The 21874-nt window shown below is 33.6% G+C and overlaps 1 protein-coding gene across 1 annotated transcript; it reads right to left on the bottom strand.

The window, feature by feature from the left end:
• Window positions 1-391: 391 nt before the first annotated feature.
• Window positions 392-14038, bottom strand: LOC129222312 (sorting nexin-21-like). Its single transcript, XM_054856806.1, has 3 exons — window positions 13891-14038; window positions 2325-2443; window positions 392-1181 (listed from the first exon to the last, which is right to left on the bottom strand). Exons 1-3 carry the CDS (start codon window positions 14036-14038, stop codon window positions 501-503), a joined length of 948 nt encoding a protein of 315 aa, XP_054712781.1. The 3' UTR covers window positions 392-500.
• Window positions 14039-21874: the final 7836 nt, after the last annotated feature.

Raw genomic sequence — 21874 nt, 5'->3', positions numbered from 1 at the left:
TTAATTTTTAAACTATTACATACAATTAACATTTGTATTCCATTTGGCAATATAATAGAACCTGAATTGAACATATTTTAAATAATTGCATACTGTCAAATGCACTTTTGTGTGTTTATTAGAACAATGGTATGAGTAAAATAAACTGATAACTTAGTCTGAAAAATATTTTATATTCAGCCATTTTTATAATTAGTTAATCTTATACATAACGGCAGATATTTACAATATTAATTTAATTCTGTCATTTATACGAGGATCAATGCTCAATCATCAAGAAAAATTAAGTAGAATTATGTATTACTAGTTATTTTCATTGGTGAACATTAGTTCTAATAACACAGAAAAGCAATTTGAATACAAATTAACATACAGTATGAGCGCTGAATTTTTGGTAAGGTTGTTAGCATAAATATAAATAAATAAATAAAATAAACATGGAGCTTTATATATCAGTTTTTAAACACAGATAAATAATTGCAGATAAAACGAATCACCTTTCAAGCTTTTAGTGGACATTCCCGATGTAACACAAGCTCAAGAAGTGTGGGTTGTTTATCAATATTAACACCAGCATATTTCATTTCTTGCAAACGTGTTTCAAGCATTTTCTTGTCTTTTCCAACTGCCCACCATAACCTTACAGCTAAAACTAATAATGGAACCGTAAGCTCAGTTCTTTCATGATTTGCAGCAAAAGACAAAGCAATTTCAGCATATTTCTGTGCTTCAGTCACGTTATCCACTGCATTGAGACAAGCTATCAAAACACACAAAGTATAATATATAGAAAAGTGACCTTGGTCAAGTATTTTTTCTTGAACAAAATAAACATTCTCAAGCAGCACAGAGGAATCTTCAAACTGTCCAAGCTTCATCATACTGTGGGCCTCTTGAATTTCTCGGTTATACAGAAACTCAGCCAACTCCAATGATTGCCTCAGTTCCCTGACAGAGTAGGAAAAAGCCAAAAAATGCTGGAAAGCAACACTTCTTTCTGTTATGACATCTGCTGTGAAATTCCCCAGCAGAGCCTTTTTGGGGAAAGGAAAGTCCCCCAAAAGAGTTGGATACCTTTTCTTAAAAATCTGAAATAAGTTCAAGAAGTCAGAATAACGCCTTTCTAATACGCCGGGCTGGGTTTCTAATCCAGGAGCACGTTTAATCAAAACTGTATAGCTCTAAAATGAAAGAGAAAAAAATCAGACATCTTTTTTTTTAAGCAGGAAGTTATCATACGGTATAATTCATTATTTTTTTAATGTTGATCAAAAATACTTGATAGACATTAGTATCTGTGGGGAAAAATACGTAAATACAAAAGTAATGACCAGTTCTGGACCCAGCAAAGCTGGCTCTCATCAATTCATCAATTTTTAACGTAGATTAAGAGTCATTTTAAAACTTATTTACCCCATTGGAAGTGACAGTTGCTTTAGGTAAATGGGCACCCATGTCCAAAGAGTCCTTTTTTAACAACACAATGCCAGACTGCACATTACTCGAACAACTCTAAACCGCCTACACCCTTCATGATTAGCAAATGTCAAGTTTTAAGATTTATTTTTTTTTTTTAATAATCAAAACTTGATAATATAAACTTGAAAATTCAAAATTTCAGTTTGCCATCAATGGCTAGTAAACACTTTTAGTTTAGTAGTAACTTTTTTATCATCAGTATTGACTTCATCCAGGATTTTTTTTTTTTTTTTTTTGTGAACAAAAAGGCACTACAAAAAGGTACGCTGCGGAAGAGAGGCGGATTTATCATATTGCAATTGCAAGGGCACAATCATAACAGATCCAAAAGGGATACGAAAATGTGCATAATAAATATTTTACATAGCTCTGAGGTAGTCGAATAGGCTCCCAAAAAGCATAGTGACAGGCCTCCAAACCTGTAAATCCACCCCACCACTACTGTGGAAGAAGATATTGGCATATGAGGCCTAAATGTAACTTCATTATTCAAATTTATTTCTTCTCCCCCCCCCCCCAAACCTTTTGTACATGCCCCCAAGTTTGCGCTTGCTATTTTTTGAGAGAGTGGTGCAGGAAAGTAAACATTATGGCTTTTTTTTTTTTGTCTGTTGGCAATAAGAAACACTATGTGAGAGCTTGGGATCATTCTTACATCACAAACTAAGTGCTGCAAAACAGAAATGACTTGTTTCAAAAATAATAATAATAATAATTATAATAGGCATATATTAGCAGGTTAGATTTTCAAAAAGTGGCCCAGTTGAGTACAATATTTTATTTAGTCACCAGGTGACGAGTGATAATTTTCAGGTCTATCAGTCAGAATATAACGAAAAAATTACCACATATTTCTTTTTTGCTTCTGTAACAGTCTTAGCAGAAACTATTTCAAATATTACTCTTTGTGATGATTTTCTAGGTGACAATTCTGAAGGAATTCCAGAGACATTGGACCATGATCCTATAATTATTGAGAAACATAACACAAGATAAAATTATCATACATTGGAATACCACATACATCAGCATAACTTATGGAGTATTTTCTTGAATCCTAAACAATTAATGCACAATATTTTAACTTTACATGCAAGAAAAAAAATGCAAGTAAAGTTTTAAAAATTATCATTGAATTTATAAAACATTTAATAAAAAGGCAGGGGGTGTATGCAGGGTTCGCCGATATATATCTCGATATATATATATATATATATATATATATATATATATATATGATATTTTGAAAATATCATGATATCTTGATATTTTTGATATTTATTTTTTCAACTACGGTATTTCCAATATAAAAATTACATTAACATAGTAATATTGTTCACTTATTATTGTAAATAACCAAATAGTTATGTACTATATTTGTATGATGCATTAATATATCATTAATGTATCAAAGTAAGATACTATTCCTTTTTTTTTACTTTCTTCTATATCTAATATATAGAAGAAAGTATTGGATTCGTGCAAATTTTCGAATTTCGAATTTTGACGGATTCGAACGTTTTGAGGTGTGCTGAGTCCATTTCGACCATTTTTGGAAAATGTCTGTCTGTCTGTGTGTATGTGTGTGTGTATGTATGTATGTGTGTGTGTATGTATGTGTGTCACGTCTGTGTGTGACCAGTTTTTTGTGGCCGCTCTACAACAAAAACTACCGCATGAAATCGAACGAAATTTAGTACACATATGTGCCCCTATGTGAACTTGTGCCCATTAGTTTTTGGCGCGAATTCCTCCAAGGGGGGTGGAGCAATGGGACGTTTTTCGAGTTACGCGTGCTTGCTATTCCTCAGGAAGTTACTGGCGGAATCAAACAAAATTTGGTCCATATGTTGGTATTAACAAGAACAGGTGCTGATTCAATTTTGGTGTCAATAACTCAAACGGGGGTTGAGCTGTAGAACGTTTTTTGTCGTCAATTGTGACTGCTGTATCTCAAGAAATAATGAACGGAATGAAAGAAAAATTTATCGGCAAGTAGCCCTTAGTGGGTATAAGAACTGATTTTATTTTTGTGTCAACAGCTAAAAGGGGGGTAGCGCAATCACCCGTTCTTTTTTTCCATTTTGAGTGCCCTATCTCAAGAAGTAATGCTACGTTCTGGTTGAAATTTGGAATATATGTGAATCCATATGTGAACAGGCTTTGGTTCAATTTTGACGGCAATCGCTCCAAGAGGTGTTGATTTTTTTTTTTTTTGAATAAAAATAGCTTTATTAATGCAACAATAAGAAAGATAAATCGTAATAGATTGTCGTCTGCGTATTTCTCGTGATTTTAATTGAATGGAAATGATCGGAAATATTATCTCAATGATTTAAAATTTTTAACTGTTGCCATCTTATGTTTGTTAACAAATAAAATATTTGTAATTAATTCAAGCAAGGCTTTTAAAATAACTTTCAATTTTCGCTCTTTGCTTTGCTTTTGCAATAATTCAGACACTGGGATAGTCGTCAAGTTTTTGCATGTGTAATTTTGTTTTTGTTTTGAATATTGCTTCCTCGTCAAGCATGGGGAGGGATCAGAAAAAGGAAAAATATAGAAGAAAGTTTTCGTGATGGCCACAACATACTAGTTATTTTATATTCATAGAATTATTAGGAATTTAACAATTTTAATTCATATTAAAAGTGCTCAATTAATTATTAAACATTGGTCAGAGAAAAAGAAAATTGTCTTATGACTGTGCACCGACAAATGCTTATTTTTTATTTCTGAATTATATAACTGTGTAAAAGTGGCTAACAGAAGAAAAATGAGTAAAAACAGCTAATGCTAAATTGACTCCATTAAAATTGATAAAAATGTAAAATGAAATATTAGATATAAATAATGAAAGAAACCTTAATTTTAAGTCTATATATTGTAATAATAATATAAGAAAATAAAGAGTGATTTTGTGATGCATTTACTAAGTTGAAGACTTTAGTTTGTGCTGATTGAAAATATCGGATATATATCAAAATATCGGATACTTTCGATATTTTCCAAAATATGATACTTTCAAACCCTGGGTGTATGTGATCCAAAAATGTTGGGTTTTCATTTACAATAACATTTTGACTGACAACACATTCAATCTGAAAAATTATTTAAAAAAAAACTTTCTAATCCCCCCCCTCCCCCCAATGATTTCGGTACTTATATTTGAAGAGTTTTTAAAGGAAGGGGGAGGGAAGGGTCAAGCTTCATCAGGGTTTTGGAAATGTCTTCAGAAAATTTTACTTACATCCACTATCACCCCTCAAAAAAGGCAATATGTAAAAAAAAAATCATAAAACATTACTGGACCAGATTGCATCAGACATAAAGATTTTTTCCCCTTTGGTCCGAAAGAAATTATTTTGCAGTTTTGAGTGCCATCAAATATAGTTTAGGAGCTTTAAACCCAATTTTATTAGGAGTCGGCTTTAAGGCTTTTAAAATCAGTAATGTTCCCAACATTTTTTCTGAGGGTATACTCCCAGTAATCCATTACGCACAATATGTGTAAGCATTCATTAACATAATATGTCATAATATGAAATTTTTTCGAGCTTGAAGGTTTACGCTATATGTTTAAAAAATAATTGAGAGTATATGGAATACACGGAATATACCCTATGGAAACACCACTGTTTAAAATACTCTATTAATACAGTATGAAATCCAAAATTTGAAGTGTTCAGGCAGGGCATATCCAAATTTTTCTGAGTCTCTGAACATTGCTATTAAATTTAGATTCCTACTTCAATTTATATGTGACATAGGGGAGTGAATTGTGGATTGAGTATTCTCCCAACCTTACTCAAAAAAGAAATGTAATATTGAATATAAAGTAAGGAGAAATTAAAAACCATGAAAAATATAAAAATATTTCTTACTATTAAAATTAGTGAAAAAAGAAGAAAATGAAAAACTCATTTGCTTTCTTTAAGCAGTCGATCTTCAAAGGCTGATAATAAGTTATCTTTACTTGTGTGACTGAGAAGCAGTGAAAAGCAAGTACAAATTTGTTTCTTTCTCTTCCTCTAAACCAATAATTTATGATCATGAAAAGAATATTTAAATCGTGAATGCTGCTTGAAAGGAATGATTTTTCAGAAATGAATGAGTACAGACTCTGAAGAATTATAGTTTCCTTTATAAACTCTGGAGATCTTTATAATTTTTTGATGGGAAAATACATTTAAATGCAAAAAAAAAAAAACAGTAATATAATAATGATTTAAAAAAAACGTCCAAACTTTTTGAACTTTTGAATTTGATATGTCTGAATTTGGGACATTTTACTGTATGCAATTCAGTCTTGAAGTCACTGGGCCTCTTATCTTTGACTCATAAAATCTAAACTGCTTTTAAATATTCATTAATTAGTACCAATTCTTTTTCAGAGTTCCTCGTACAAAACAATGAGCTTTTTACATTTAACAAATGGCTCTGCACAAAGTAGTTTATGAATTTTACTCCTGACAACTTTACCGAGGCAAAATTTTAATGGGCTGGTAGAAGGCTTATGGCGGATATTGCCACAGCCTAGTTGATATAGGATTAAAAAAAAAACTTATAGCCTCAGGTTCAAGGTTGAACAGCTGAGGCAAAATCCCCAGGCCAGGTCTTGGAGAGGGTCCAATAGCCGGAATAAAGGGGTGAAATTTCTGAGTAAGGGTTGATCAGTGGGCTTACATAATCTGTGTTTTAACCCAGGGCCAGTCAAGTTTTCAGTGTTCCTGCTTACATAGCTGCAAACAAAAAAGGATGAAAAGAATGGTGACTATTCTGCCATGGGCAGGTAAAGGGCAGGAAATGCAAATTTTTCAGTTTTCATTTTTTTTTTTTTTTTTGTATTTTTGTCATCTGTTATACGTTAGCTATTATTGTATTCATGTAACCTTATTTGGTTTCCGCTGAAAAAATGTATTCTAAGATACCTAATTTTTAACATTTCCCTATTGCTAATATTATATTGAATCCAATGCACATTTCTTCAAATATCTCGAAAACTCATTGCTGCTGATACTGCCGTTTACCTGGGCACGGCAGTATTCAGGAATGAATTCAGCGACAAAAGTTTGAGTGTAAAAGGGATTTTTAAAACATAAGTGGGGATTTCTTCAATTGTACAGATGGGCAATTCCATTGTGACGGGTGTGACATTCAGATACTATTTTTACTGGATAAACCAACATTTTGAGCACTAAATCAGTTAACAAATACTAACAAAGTATTTTAATCATGTTCAACTATGCATTTGCTTGAATAATTGAGTTGAAGCAAAACTACAGAACTTTTCAATGTTTTTAAAGAAATTTTTAAAATCTTGTGACGTTTGCGAGACATGAGTTTTCACCTGCACTCTTATTTCAAGAAATTCCTGTGAATATTTTAATGTTTCATGACAATAGCATTTTTTTTTCTAATAAAAGACATTCAAATGAAACTTAAAACATGATATTTATGATAAATTTAATTTTTTTTTTACAAGACAGGAATTTTTTTTTTTTTTTTTTTTGTGTTGTGACGGGTGTGACGCTGTACAAATTTGCTACTTGGATAGGCAATTTCTAAAATAATAGAGATCAACACAGATGACATACGTGAAATACACCGCCAGCTCAGTAATTTCCAGCCGAGGGACTGCAGTTTCGTGCTTATTAGCACTCTTGGCTTCCTTAAAAGGTTTTCCATCTCCAGCTCAGTCACTTTCCTATGTCAGGCTGATGAGTGCTAATAAGCACGAAACTGCAGTCCTCGGCTGGAAATGACTGAGCTGGCGGTGTATTTCACGTATTTCTGCTTTAGCCCTGGCTAATGGGCGGTAATTTACTGAATATACAGATGACATACTTAACAATAGTGAATAAAAGTTACATTTCATAAGAAAAAAAGCTAGTACTGGGTGTACATTTAGTTTAGCACTGCTTTTATGGCCGCTAACAAAATTCAGGCAAGTATAGCTTTTTTTTGGTAATTACAAACAATTCCTTCTTTTAAATATCACCAAAGGGAAAACAACAGAGTCATCCATTAGCTTACATATCTTTACTTATTTTTTCTTTTTAAAGTTAATGAGTAAAAGAGAAACATAATACTAATAATGAAGTGCTTTGTACTACATTTCCACAAGTGGTTAGTGAAATGTAAAATAAAAGTTATATCAAGTATATAATCTGACTGGGAGTAAGATATAGCATTTGAGTTGCAGTGATAGCTATGTTTTAAAATGTAAACTTTGCAGTCTGTTCAGCTTGAACATTATCAGAGCTGCTTTCCCCAAAAGTTGTCACTTCTCTGGACTTCATTTTTTCATTAATTCTAACTTGCAGATGATATTCACTCAGACTACAGTGTTTGCTCCAATATACAGATCAATTCTTGTCATCTTCACTGCACAATTCAATAAATGAAAAGCAGTTTGATTTGACAACTCAATTTGACAATGTTGACTGCATTTAGCCCCCACAAATACGACTACTGTTTCGTTCTATACAAAATGGTAAAAATATTCTGATCTGATGTCAGTTGAAATTCCCCTGTCCACTCCCCCCCCCCCTTAAAAAACACTAGTTTGATAGTTATACATCATTTTTGATTAAGCTCTATAGCAATCAGAACATTTTTTCACTTTTCATAGTTAAGACAGTTCCATTTTCAGATCAGGTATGCTAACATTTTAAAATGTCCCATGGAGCATATTTGTCATGATGCAGTAACTTACTTCCATTAGGGAGCAAATTGTATTATCTTTTAACCATGCAGAACAATTTGTAAATATGATAATTGGTAAATGAAACTTTAAATTGCATCCTGAGAACCTGTGCCATAATTTTGGGCAAAATTTACTTGTTGTATAATGTTAGTTTCTCTGATATTACATTTTATCTTATGAAAACAAATTTGACTGAGCCATTTTCACAAAGCAGAGTAGTTACGGAAATGTGCAACTGATTATTTACTTCATTTAAAGCTAATTTACTCCTTTGAAATGTTTCAAGAATTTAATAACAGTAACTCACTTAATAACCAAAAAAATTATTGAAATACAAATAATTCAAATCTGTCATGTAATAAGATTTTCAGATTTTTTTTAAACTACAATGCTACTTTGTTAAGAAATAAAATGGTTTTAATCTTCTATTTCATTTAGAAAGTTTTTAAAAGCTATTTTAAACGCTGCTCCACCTGTCCCAATGATTTTGTCAAACTCGTCACAAAGGTTTGTCACACCCGTCACACCCAAATTTTCCCAGAGAATAAATATTTTATCAAATTTAAACATTGTACTTCTATTCAGACTTGCCAACATTAGAACTTTGGAATGTTTCATGTTTTTCTATGGAAGAATGCATTTGCTATGGTAACTTAAGCATCTTTTTTGTGACAGGTATGACAGCAAGACCTTATAACTTTATTCATACTAAAAATCTTGTTAAATATTTTGTTATGAAAAATTAAGTGTTCCAAAGGATAGACAAATGTCACAAATAGTAATATACAGACACACATACAAAATTCTCCTGCTTTAAATAGTACTCCTAGATGAATGAAAATACTATGTTTTTCCTTTGTTTGTTTCTATTATGTTAAGTTTAGGCTCAAAAAAAAAAGGTAACTTTTGAAAATTTTCTGCATAATTTAATAAACTTCATGTTATTAGCTTTAATTTGATGTATTATTTGTAGCAATAAAACATTTTTTTTAATTTCAACTCTCATATCCACTTTTTCGTGATTTCATTGCCCACATCTGAAATTTGGTGTTTGGAAATCTGGTTACCATTTCAACTGTTTCAAGCCAAAAAAAAAATTTAGTTTTAAAAGAGGAATACATAAGTGTATTTTCTTTTATTAAGTAATAATAAACATTCCAAGCATTTGGAAGTTCGGAGAAAATCCAGAACGTTTAACCGTATTTTTTGTGAAATAAAAGTTGTAATAAGAAAGAAAATTAACAAGCTTCAATAATAATCTGATTTCTGCATTTTTCATGCTCGCCTATGAAGAGGTTTTGAAAATCATATGACTGGAAAAGCCCTTTGTTGGAAGTATTTCATTGCTTTGATGAAAATTTGGGAAATATTTATTTCATTCGCGAATTCGGGCAGGTTTGCTATTTTCTCTACTTCTTTAAAAACTCCTCAGGATGTATTATTGTGATGATGTAATAAAATTATTACTGGGCAATTCCATTGTGACGGGTGTGACGTTGAGACGCTATTTTTGAGAGTTGTATCTGAGTTTTACCCAGTTAATAACTTAGTAAACACCAACAAAGTTTTAAATGATGTTAACCTATGCATTTGCTTAAATAATTAAGCTAAAATGAAACTGTGGAAGTTTTCAATTTTTAAAAAAAAATATTTTAAATTTTGTGACGGGTGTGACGTTTTTGGGACATGAGTTTTCACTTACCTTTGCATTTGTACAATTTCCTGTGAATTTTTTAATGTTTCATTTCTGTAGCATTTTTTTTCTATTGAATGAGATTCAGATGAAACTTAAAACACAAGATTTATAGCACAATTAAATTTTTTTACCTTGTAGGAATTTTTTTTCTGGCATGACGGGTGTGACAGTGTGCCAAGTTGTGAATTTGAGAAGCAAATTTTTGAAGAACAGTGATCAGTACAACTATTAAACTGAACATATACTTACATTTTATTGGAAATAACACCTATATAAACATACATACAACTGTTTTAGAACTTTCAGTAGCGTGTACTTGTTACAAGGGCTTGTGGAGCAACTTTTTAAAGAAGAGTACAGACAAACAGAAGAGTACATACAAATAGTGAGCTTGACAATAGTAAATATATACTTACATTTTATAAGAAATTAAATCCTGTACCTATATTTACCATTGTTTTAGAACTTATAATGGCCTCTACTTGTTACAAGGGCTGGGTTGAACAACTTTTTTAATAATTACCGATATTTTTTTCAGATGAAATATCTTCTTTTTCTGGCCAAATCCAATGGGGTCCACTAGCCTGCATATATTTTAAACTTACTTCTTCTTTCGTGATGTTAATGTCCAAAACAGTAGCATAATAAAATTTATTTATGCAGTGCTTCGTACTGCTGCCTGTAGTGGTAAGTGAAACCAAAACAAAATCACCAATTTTAAGCTCAGATAGTTGTAGGATCCTGCTAGGAGGAAGATCTACTGTTTGAGTTGAAGTGACAGCTACTTTTTTCAATGTAGACATAGCCGTCTTTCCAATTAAAAGATTTGTAGAATCGCACACCTGAAAGTGGTGAAACGATTTTATGCCTTCTATTGCGATAGATTTATCCCATCTTGATAACAACATTGCCTTTGACTGTAGTATTTCATGAGCTGTGACATAAAAAGATGTAATATTGAAGAAAAACAGCTTCTGTTGTAGGAAAGAAACTTCGATCTCTTCACCATCAGAATCACAAAAGAACTCTCACAAAGAGATAGAGTTACATGAGATAAAGTTAGTTTAAAAATGTAAACCACATTTAATTCTATGGCACATCTATGTCTATATAAAATTAATCTTATAATTTGTATTTATGAGAAAATTTATGAAGAATGAAAGAATAAATAATTACAATTCTACACCCGTCATGCCAAAATTTTCATATAAATTTCTTTTAATCAATTTTTTTTTGTGTCATACTTAATCAGATGCACAATAATTAGACTTTTATGAAATTTCATGCTTTTTCATGGAATACTGCATTTGCTATGCTATATTAAGCATCTTTTCTGTGACGGGTGTGACAGACAGACCTTATAAGTATATTTGTATTACAAATGTTCTTTAATGTATTTTTAGCAAATATTAAGCACTTTAAAAGATAGTCAAAGGTCAGAAATGGCAATAAATGTACACAAAATAAAAATGCTACTGTTTGAAGTATTGTTTCAGAGAGAATGAAAATACCCTATTTTTTCAAACTGAAAGTTTTTTATGTTGCACTAACTTTAAGCCCCAAAAAATGAAAAACAGTAATTATAATGAAAATATTCTTTATAGTTTCATAATCCTCATATTATTACCTTTAATTTGACATATTATTTATTGCAAAAGGACAATTTTGAAATTTTTACCCTCATGTCCACTTTTTTGTGGAAATGCCCTACTTTCAAAACGATATTTTTGCATGTCCTACTTCATAAGAATATTATTCAAAAAGATTATTACTGAGAATTTTACACCTTTAGGAGAAACTTTAAGTGTGCACAGAATTTTTTAATTAAGGCACCATTCAAAACAAAGAGGTTTTAAGTGGAAATAGGAAAGCAAAGAGACGACACCTTTAGTCTATTACCTAGACTTTTATCCCATTAAGATTTATAAAAATCACAAATCCTCTGCTATGCAGTCAAAAATTACGAAATAATTTTAATGTTTTTGGAATTAACAAAAGTTTTAGGTTTAGCATGCATACACATCTTTTGAATACATACAAATATCAAATACATTTGTCCTATTAGGGTTGTACCATGATTTCACAAACTTTGCCATGGTCCATGGTTCAGTTGCATAAAGGTGAGCATCATTCACAAATTTCGAGAGGCTTTCCACCACCTACTCTTCACAAATATTAACATTACAGTATAGTAATCATGATATTAAACAATAAAAAGAGTTCATTATAACACAAGCTAATAAACTACGAGAAACTCAACTGATATTGAGTTATATCACCCTTCCAGGAGGGGACATGGAGCAGACTGCGCCATTGAAATTTTTAGGGGGAGGGTGTTTTGAAGGGTATTTTTCTCATTTGGGGTGGCTCTCGCTGTTGGGGGAGATCTCTGCAATATTGAAGGGGTGCACCCTTGAACTTGGGGGGGGGGACCTCTGAGTCAGGCACAGAAAGTCTGGAATTGAAGGAAACTCAGCAAAGTTAACATAGGGGAAATTATTCTTATCCAGGCTCCTTATTCAGGGGGTCAGGAGGGGGGGGGAGTCAATCCATTCTTCCCTGGGTTTGAGAAAATAATGTACAGTGAAACCTCTCTGAGCGGTCAGCCCTCTGTTCCACAAAATTTCGGCGATTGAGAGGGGGTGGCCGCTTTAAAGGGTTTTCGTTACAGTTGCAGTATAATTCTATAATACACAATATAAGCAAGTCTAATACATAGAATGAAGTTTGAGATCATTCTAAAAGGGGAAACAGTATATTATTTAAGTAATTGTTTTCATTTTTCGAAGAAAGGATACAATTTATGACTTATCGATTTCAAAATGTTGCTTGTTGGAATTCAAAATATTTTTCAATTCAAAATGACAAATAAATTGCTCTAACCAATTTATTTGTCATTGCATTTCAATTTCCGATGACTTTCTTTATTATACCCAAAATCACTTCAGTTGAAAGTTTAGGTTGCTTATTATTACAAAACGTATTAGCAAATTGAATGTCAGAGGCTGAATTAGTGCCTGAGAAGTATAAAAATGTATTTGCTCAAAAGACATTAATAATAGACACAACAAACTGATTAATTAATTTAAATCAATCCCAAACTAATAGATATGATTGAAAAACGCTTATTTTTACTGATTTTAATCAGTAAAAATAAGCGTTTTTCAAGATCAAAATATTTTGTTAGCCAGAAAATATTTCTCTCAGTCGGCAATGTAATTATTAAAGCTCTCCATTGCTGTTACGTGCTGGAAAGAATTCAAAATCGTACCCTATTAATTCTCTCGCCAATTTTCCACGTTCCTATTTATCAGAATTTCAATATCCTACGTTGTTCGAGATTTATAAAATGATCTCTGACAGCATTCTTTGCAACCCAGATTATACATACAGACTAACCAAGTAATAAAATAAACATGTGTGCCATTTTTACTCCAAAATTATCAGAATTCATGAAAGGCCAATAAAAAATTCTCCTCTTTGAACTGAAAAGCTTCAGATTAGAAACAGAAAATGAATAGATTTTCCTGAAAAATAGAATTGAAGCATCCACTCGACGGCCGTTGTTAAGGGTGTTTTTAACATTAAGTCTATGGGCTAAAAAATTCGTGCCATAAAAAAGTGGCCGTTGAGAGAGAGGGGGTGGCCGCTTAAGACTGGTGGCAGCTCGGAGAGGTTTCACTGTATCTGCCTTAAGTTGGGTGTGATTTTTGCTGTTTTTAATTTATATTGCCTTTCAAAGGAAAAATCGTGGTTCAAATCGTAGACAAAAAAAAAAAAGCTAAAAATGTAACTATACAGAAAAACAAAAGCCATGAAAAAATTGTTAATGCACAAAGCGTTCGAATTTGCAGTGCTGAACAAAAATCTAGCTTAATGGGTGTTAAAAACAGAGTTCATTAATATTTTGTACCTTTTGCAAAAACACAACTTTTATGTCTATTAATTATTGTGTACAAAATAAGGGACTTGAAGGATTTTGAAACTTAAAATATACTGAACTTACGAAATTTATCAACAGACGATCCTGCATTTTCCCCATCGTTGAACGTTAATTTACCGCCAACGATTTCAGACAAACCTGAATCATCAAAGTCATCATCTAAAGACGAAGCTTTCTCCTCATCATTACTTGCTAATAAACGACCAAGCATTTTAAGTAAACACGAAACACACTGAATTAATTGATTTCACAGATATAGTCAAGATTAAAGATCGTATTTAGCATTAGAGCTCTTAAAGAAACGTCTATTTAAAACAAAACATTACACAACACAAAATGTCACATTTTCCCTGATAAAAAGAGAATGATTCGAACAGCATAAGCTTTTTTAAAAAAACCAAAATAAAGTTCAAGATCAACAAGGAATCACAAGAAAATAACGTTGCCATGTCACTGTAACTAATGTTGAAATCGAAACTAATTATCGTAACTTGATTAATATCTTTACGTGGAAGCAGAGATTCATCGTCTGCGAAAATTTCAACAGAATGAAATTCCGCATTCGCAACTCCAATAAATTATAGGAGGCGCTGCAGCCACTGTCTAATGGCGGATGAAAAAGGTAAAACCTGTAGACTAATAATAAGAGTAGACCGAGCTATGGCAACCCTTTTGCTGCTCATAAACCAAACCATGGGGCCGTGGTAGCCTGATCGGTAAGGCATTGGACCAGGCCCGTGTCCAGATTTTCATAAAGGGAGGGGTTTTAATCTTACCAGTAGGGGGGGGGGAGAATTCAACCCCCTTACAGTTTTTAGTTTTACGACAAATTGCCGATCCCAGTATGGCGTTTATTCACATGTAAGGACTGCTGTATTATTGAAGGATACCTCTAGCTGTACAAGTTACCAAAGTATTCCTTCGTTTCACAGATTCGCTTTAATCAAACTTTGCTTGCTTCTTTTTAATTAAATCTGTTTACTATGTAGTATATTGCAATGAGTATTAAAAACTCTTCACAAATTCTTTTATAATGTAGAATGTATATCAGGTTGTTATGTTCTGAAATAATGCTTAATAAACTAAACAAGAAAAAGCTCTTTGCAGATGCAAGTTACATAGCCAAGCACAATCACTAATGCCTCTTCATAGATGTAACATATGCCAAATTCACCATAAGCTCCTTACAATAAGCAATATTCTTTCTTTGCATTGGTAGATCATTCAGCGGTTCGTCCGCCATACTTTTTCTGAAATATTACATCAGTTTGTAAGGCTTTAGCAGTTGTAAATCGCAAAAAACTTCCAGAGAGAAAATTAAAATAAAATAAAAACGCCGAACGCAAACTTTCTCATTAAAGTAAATTTAAGTCAAATATACATTATCTTCATTTTGTTTATTTTTTCCCCAAGGGAGGGGTTTAACCCCTAAAACCCTCCCCTTGGACACGGCGCTGCATTGGGACTCGGGACCGGAGGGCCTCGGGTTCGATCCCCGCTGGTCGAAGACCCACCGTCGTCATTAATGGGGACTGGGCGACGTTAAATATGCTCGTGGTCTCAATGTCCTCCAAGTGAAACGATACCTCTGGGGGTGCTAGTACTAGGTAGCTATTAGCTCCTGGACTAGTTCAAAATTCTCACTAACTGTTCGATCCGGTGATGGTGCTGCCCTTTATCGGTATATAAAAATAATGGAGGCAAGGCACTTAGTATGCAGTCCTCGACATAAATACAGTTGAAGTCAGTTGTGACTCTAGAATAGAATAGAATAGAAACCAAACCATGTGACTGGTGGATATCTTAGCAACAGCGGGCGTTAATCGTAGCAGACGATCAACGCCAGCGCGAGATAAAATAAATAGAATTTATGGAACACGGAAGAATGATCTTTTATGGAGTCCGATTTGTAAATTTGTTATTCTAAGTTGTAAATATTTTGTTAATATAGTGAGTTTTTCGTTTAGATAGTATTGTGCATTTTTAGTCAATTTCAATAACTCTCTAAGCAATAAAAGATGCAAGCGACCAAGAAGAATCAGCAAACGGAAAGATTTTTACCTACAGTTTCAATTTAAGATACCGATTAGTACATTTTTGCGTTAACGCAAAACGTTTACGCCATTTCGTTCACGCCAACGCTGACAGCTCCAAATGAAATAAAAGTTACCGAAAACTGATCAAAAACTATTACTAATGTCAAAATAATGCATAACTAAAAGAAAAACAGTTCAATCTCTGCACCTGGAAGTTTTTTTTTTAATGAAAACACATTGTCGTAAAATACATGTCGAGTGCCAAACTGTAGATAATGCTGCCATCTAGCAACCATGCTTCCAAAGTCTTCGCCAATCCCTTCCACTAGTCACATGATACATCTATGAACCAATATTTTCTTCATCAGCAAGAATGAGAAAGCTCGGTCTACTCTTATTATTAGTCTATGGTAAAACCAAACCAAGTCTTCACTCGATGAGCGTCTTATCAGGCTCAGTCATTTCTCAAAAGATCAAAGGCGCCGACTTGCACACAAGAGAGCGCTGTAGTATTCGCAACTCCAACGAACTATAGGGGGCACTGAAGTCACTGTCTAATGGCGGACTTAAAAACTAAAACAAACGCACATGGTAAAGAAGAAAATGCTAAAAGTGTTGTGATTTTTGTTCGTACGTAAGGTTTTTTCGCTTTATTCTTTTTAAATTAATTTTCAAAGTCTTGTGGATATTCTGGCCCACGTAGAAAGAAATGAGAATTCAAGAAGCATTACTAAACGTCAAAGATTAATGCAAACTACGTAGTTCGTAGTTCTAAACAGCTATTTCCACGATATTAAATTCGATATTTATCAATTCTTGATAAAACTAAATAATAATTGTAGCCTGACAAGAACAACAACTAATGCTAGAAAATTCAATATGACATTACAAATTATTATCGAAAGAAGATGATACTTCTTTGCCTTGCTTGGCTAGCGTTTATTGTTTTGCATTTGTTGCTGAGTTATTTCTCTCGAATTCCCGAATCGGTTAATTTAAAATTTTTCTGTTTCGATTTTTCTAATTTCTGAGTTACGATTTAATTATGTCCAGTTATGTAAATCATCTACAGAATTCTTACGGATATATGGTGGTAGTTTTCTTTTCAGTTGATTGAACATTATTTCTTTTTACTTATCGAATTCTGTAATCTTACTACCATTTTATTCCACTCATGATAAAAATTAAAAATGGTTTAACTAAAAACGCGAAATCTCGCCAAGGTTACTTTGCTCGCACAATACTAAAACTATAACCCTAAACAAATTTGGTGAAACCTTTCAGCTGAGAATAAAAGGAATAAAGTAAATTCTTTCTCGGTTATTCATTTTGTTCTACGATAATATATTCAAGAAAATATTTTGCATACTGTCCATTCCAACTAAATGCTGCTGTAAAATATGGTAAGTTTAATTAATTTAAGATAAAAAAAAACCCCCATATTCTTACAAATTCATTCAAAACAATAAAATTTTTTACCTTGTATAACGTTATCCAAGTTTGTTAATCCAGAATTTTCGCTTTCACCAATTATTAAGGAAATAATGAAAACTAACATTGTTTTGAGAAGCTCGAGAATACTACTAAGGGACGAATTAATTTCTGTAGCTGAAAGCAAACTAAGACACATCGATAGCGTTAATAAATACTCAGAACAAACTGTCTGTGTTTACGTCAACAGACACACGTGGAACGCACCGTGGCAATGTTTTAGTTTCATTTGCAGTTTTGTAAATCACCGCAAGGTAGCGTATTCGAGCGCTGGAGTTCCGAATAACCTGGGAAAACTTTTTTTACATTAGTTAACAAATTATTTCTGCTGTAAAAAGTGATGCTTTTTCAATCTTTATCGTAAAATTTCATTGATATGGGGAAAATAAGGGAAAATAAATTCCCTTTTCAGGTAAAGCTGGTTCTAACTTAGGATTCAACTATTTCTCATAGGCGTTCACTTCTGATAAAATGCATCCCTGAAGTGCAGGGGACTCCAAAGCATTGTGGGTCTTGGACCTAGGGCCTGATTACCGCACAGGCCAACTAGGACTGGGGCCAAGGCCTATACATGAAGGCCTGTGCGGCCTACAGGAGCCCCGCATACTCCTAAGGGGCCTCAAATTACTTAAAGAATTATGCATAGCATTACAACTATGCAAAAAATACATGCATTCTTAAAGTCATAATTAAAAAATAATGACTTTAAGTTAGAAGAGAACTTTCTTAAAGGAGAATTTTTATTAGTTCTGCCAGCAACAAGTTTACTATGTCACAATTATGAGGTGCTCCGAAGGGGATTTATGAATGCACATGATAAATGATTTACATAGTTCTGTAATTGACAAAGGCGCCCCCCAAAAAATGCATTCGGACCAGGTTATAGAGTGTTCAGGGGGCCTCAAAATTAAAGGGCCTAGGGCCTCACTTTCAGTTAGTCGGGCCATGCTTGGACCTCACGTTTAGTAAGTCGGGCCCATGGATTACGTATACATTTTTCGAGACATTTAATGTGAGTTGATATCGAGAAGAGTTCAAACATTACTCTTCCTCTAAATTAAAAAAAAAAAAAAGTCTAACAAGGAAACCTTGGTGTTCATAAATTATATGGTATTTTACTGCATATATAAAGGAGGTATTTAATGGCGCGATCGTCAAGATTTCAACAATAATTGTTTTATTTTCATAATATCGGTCAGACTGCAATACATATTTTCTTTTTTGATATTATTTCGTTATAGGTACGTCGCTTGGCTTAGTAAGTTTTCTCTTTACCTTGCCGAAAACTGAAAAATTGCACTTACATTATAGTCGGCGAAAATTGAAAAATATAGCTTACATCGTCGTATGTTTGCTTCTTCTTCTATTTTTACAAAAATTACATACTTTAAATTTTTATTTATGACTCGGTTAATTTATTCAGCTGATTATGTCACATAATAATGGAGAATTGAAATTGATTTAGCGAAATATTTTAACGAGATTTCTCACATTTAATAGCTCGTTTTTTATTTGGCGAATTATTTTACTTTGTCTTGATTAAAAATCCACGAAAAAGACAAAATAACATACTGTTTCGACAAATAAATAAATTAGATCAGGGCTGTCCAACTGGCGACCCGCCAACTTCTTATTCAGCTTTTTTTCCCGACATTTTATGGTATCAAGAAGCATCCAAGACTACCACTCTTGGCCAAGCCAGGGTCCCCGAAATTTCCTCTTGATCGCTCTTTTACTCCTTTCATAGTATTGGGAGGAAAAGGTACAGGACATCTACAGGTCAAGGTCAAACAGTCCTACCCTGCACGATGGTGTACAAACGAATTCCTAAAAATAGTATTGTCTCGCGTTGGCGGGGGAGACAGGGTGGGAAGAGAGAAACATTTCAGAGAAGCAAAACCTGCCTGCAATTGGTTAAAAATACAGAATCCCCTCACTGACTTTACTGTCTTTGTTGATGTCGAAAAAGAAATTGAGAATTTGCTCTCGTCACTTTCATGTTTGGGAGCACATATTTATGCGGAAGCTCATTTTCGGCGATGAACTTGATCAAGAATCGTCACAGGAGCTCTTTCTCCGACTGTTCATTGATAGACTTTTTTCTACTAGTAACGACACACATTGATGTTGACATTCCTGTCCTTGCAAAGAAGGCGGATCTGCTTCAGTTTTTCCATTAAAATTTATGCAACTTGTTTTATAATCCTTCTGTTCCATTGTTTTATTACTAATAATTCAACTATTAATTGTTATTGCATAAGATGTAAGAGGTTATTGTTCAACTTTTTTCAAACTGCGGCCCACCAGGTGATTAGCGACCGTAATTCTGGCCCGTAAGCTCTTTGCAGTTGGACAGCCCTGAATTAGATCATCGAAAGATTTAAAGTTTTATTACATACTAGTGGTACCCGCACGGCTTTGCCCATAATAGAAAATTAAAAGGTCTTTTGCTTCGCCTGTATATTTACAAATAATGTATAGTGAATTTTCTCGCCAATTGACTTGTGCCCATGTTACGGTTCCACGTTATGATAATTTCGTAATTTACTCGTCCATCTTGTGATAATTTTGTTCTTAAAATTGGAATAGAAAAAGAACCACATCGGATTTTCGAAAAATCGCTTCAAGGTGCACATCACCATGCTACAAGCTAACTTTGGGCCAAATTTCATGAAAATCGGCCGATTGGTCTAGGCGCTATGCGCGTCACAGAGATCCTGACAGACAGAGAGACTTTCAGCTTTTTTATTAGTAACTAGTGATACCCGCAAGGCTTTGCCCGTAATAGAAAAATCATAAGATCTTTTGGTTCGCCTGTATATTTACAAATAATGTATGGTGAATTTTCTCGCCAGTTGGCTTGTACCCATCTTACGGTTCCACGTTATGATAATTTCGTATCTCGCCAATTAGTTTGTACCCATCTTACGGTTCCACGTTATGATAATTTCGTATCTCGCCAATTGGCTTGTACCCATGTTACGGTTCCACGTTATGATAATTTCGTAATTTACTCGTCCATCTTATGATATTTTTTTTTCTTAACATTGGAATAGAAAAAGAACCACATCGAATTTTCGAAAAATCGCTTCGAGGTGCACACCCTCATGCTACATACTAACTTTGTGCCAAATTTCCTGAAAATCGGCCGAACGGTCTAGGCGCTATGCGCGTCACAGACATCCTACAGACATCCAGACATCCTCCGGACAGAGAGACTTTCAGCTTTATTATTAGTAACTAGTTGCACCCGCACGGCTTTGCCCGTAGTAGAAAATTAAAAGGTATTTTGGTTCCCTTGTATATTTACAAATAATGCATGATGAATTTCTCGCCAATTGGTTTGCCCACGTCACGGTTCTGCATTATGATAACTTGGTAATTTAGTCATCCATCTTATGATAATTTTGCTCGGGAAAATGTTCTTAAAATTGGAACAGAAAAGGAACAAAACCGAATTTTCGAAAAATCGCTTCGAGGTGCACACCCTCATGCTACATACTAACTTTGTGCCAAATTTCCTCAAAATCGGCCGAACGGTCTAGGCGCTATGCGCGTCACAGACATCCTACAGACATCCAGACATCCAGACATCCTCCGGACAGAGAGGCTTTCAGCTTTATTATTAGTAAAGATAAAGAATAAAAGAAAAGAAGAAAGATAAAGAAGTAAAGAAAAGAAAGGTAATTTTCAGAACAAATTTTTTCCCATTTTATTAAATTTCTGTGAAAAATGGACTTAAAATTGGAATAGAAAAAGAACAAAATCAAATTTTCGAAAAATCGCTTCGAGGTGCACACCCCCATGCTACATACTAACTTTGTGCCAAATTTCCTCAAAATCGGCCGAACGGTCTAGGCGCTATGCGCGTCAAAGACATCCTACAGACATCCAGACATCCAGACATCCTCCGGACAGAGAGACTTTCAGCTTTATTATTAGTAAAGATAAAGAAGATAAAGATAAAGATTCTTTCCCATTTTATTAAATTTCTGTGAAAAATGGACTTAAAATTGGAATAGAAAAAGAACAAAATCGAATTTTCGAAAAATCGCTTCGCGGTGCACACCCCCATGCTACATATTAACTTTGTGCCAAATTTCATGAAAATCGGCCGAACGGTCTAGGCGCTATGCGCGTCACAGACATCCTACAGACATCCAGACATCCTCCGGACAGAGAGACTTTCAGCTTTATTATTAGTAACTAGTGGCACCCGCACGGCTTCGCCCGTAATAGAAAAATTAAAGGTCTTTTGGTTCGCTTGTATATTTACAAATAATGTATGGTGAATTTTCTCGCCAATTGGCTTGTACCGACGTTACAGTTCCACGTTATGATAATTTCGTATCTCGCCAATTGGCTTGTGCCCATGTTACGATTCCACGTTATGATAATTTCGTAATTTATGATAGTTTTTTTTTCTTAAAATTTGAATAAAAAAAGAACCACATCGAATTTTCGAAAAATCGCTTCGAGGTGCACACCCCCATGCTACATACTAACTTTGTGCCAAATTT

Source organism: Uloborus diversus, chromosome 1 (assembly GCF_026930045.1).
Source record: "Uloborus diversus isolate 005 chromosome 1, Udiv.v.3.1, whole genome shotgun sequence".
NCBI classification, from domain to species: Eukaryota; Metazoa; Arthropoda; class Arachnida; order Araneae; family Uloboridae; genus Uloborus; species Uloborus diversus.
The sequence above is the reverse complement of the archived record's forward strand: the minus strand, read 5'-3'. Positions and strand labels throughout refer to the sequence as shown.

Excerpts from the sequence above, each read along its gene's own strand:
- LOC129222312 (XM_054856806.1), bottom strand. The coding sequence starts at position 14,038 with ATGCTTGGTCGTTTATTAGCAAGTAATGATGAGGAGAAAGCTTCGTCT. Across the intron at positions 2,444-13,890 it reads ATCGTCTGTTGATAAATTTC|GATCATGGTCCAATGTCTCT; the intron begins GTAAGTTCAGTA and ends CAATAATTATAG. Across the intron at positions 1,182-2,324 it reads AAGCAAAAAAGAAATATGTG|AGCTATACAGTTTTGATTAA; the intron begins GTAATTTTTTCG and ends CTTTCATTTTAG.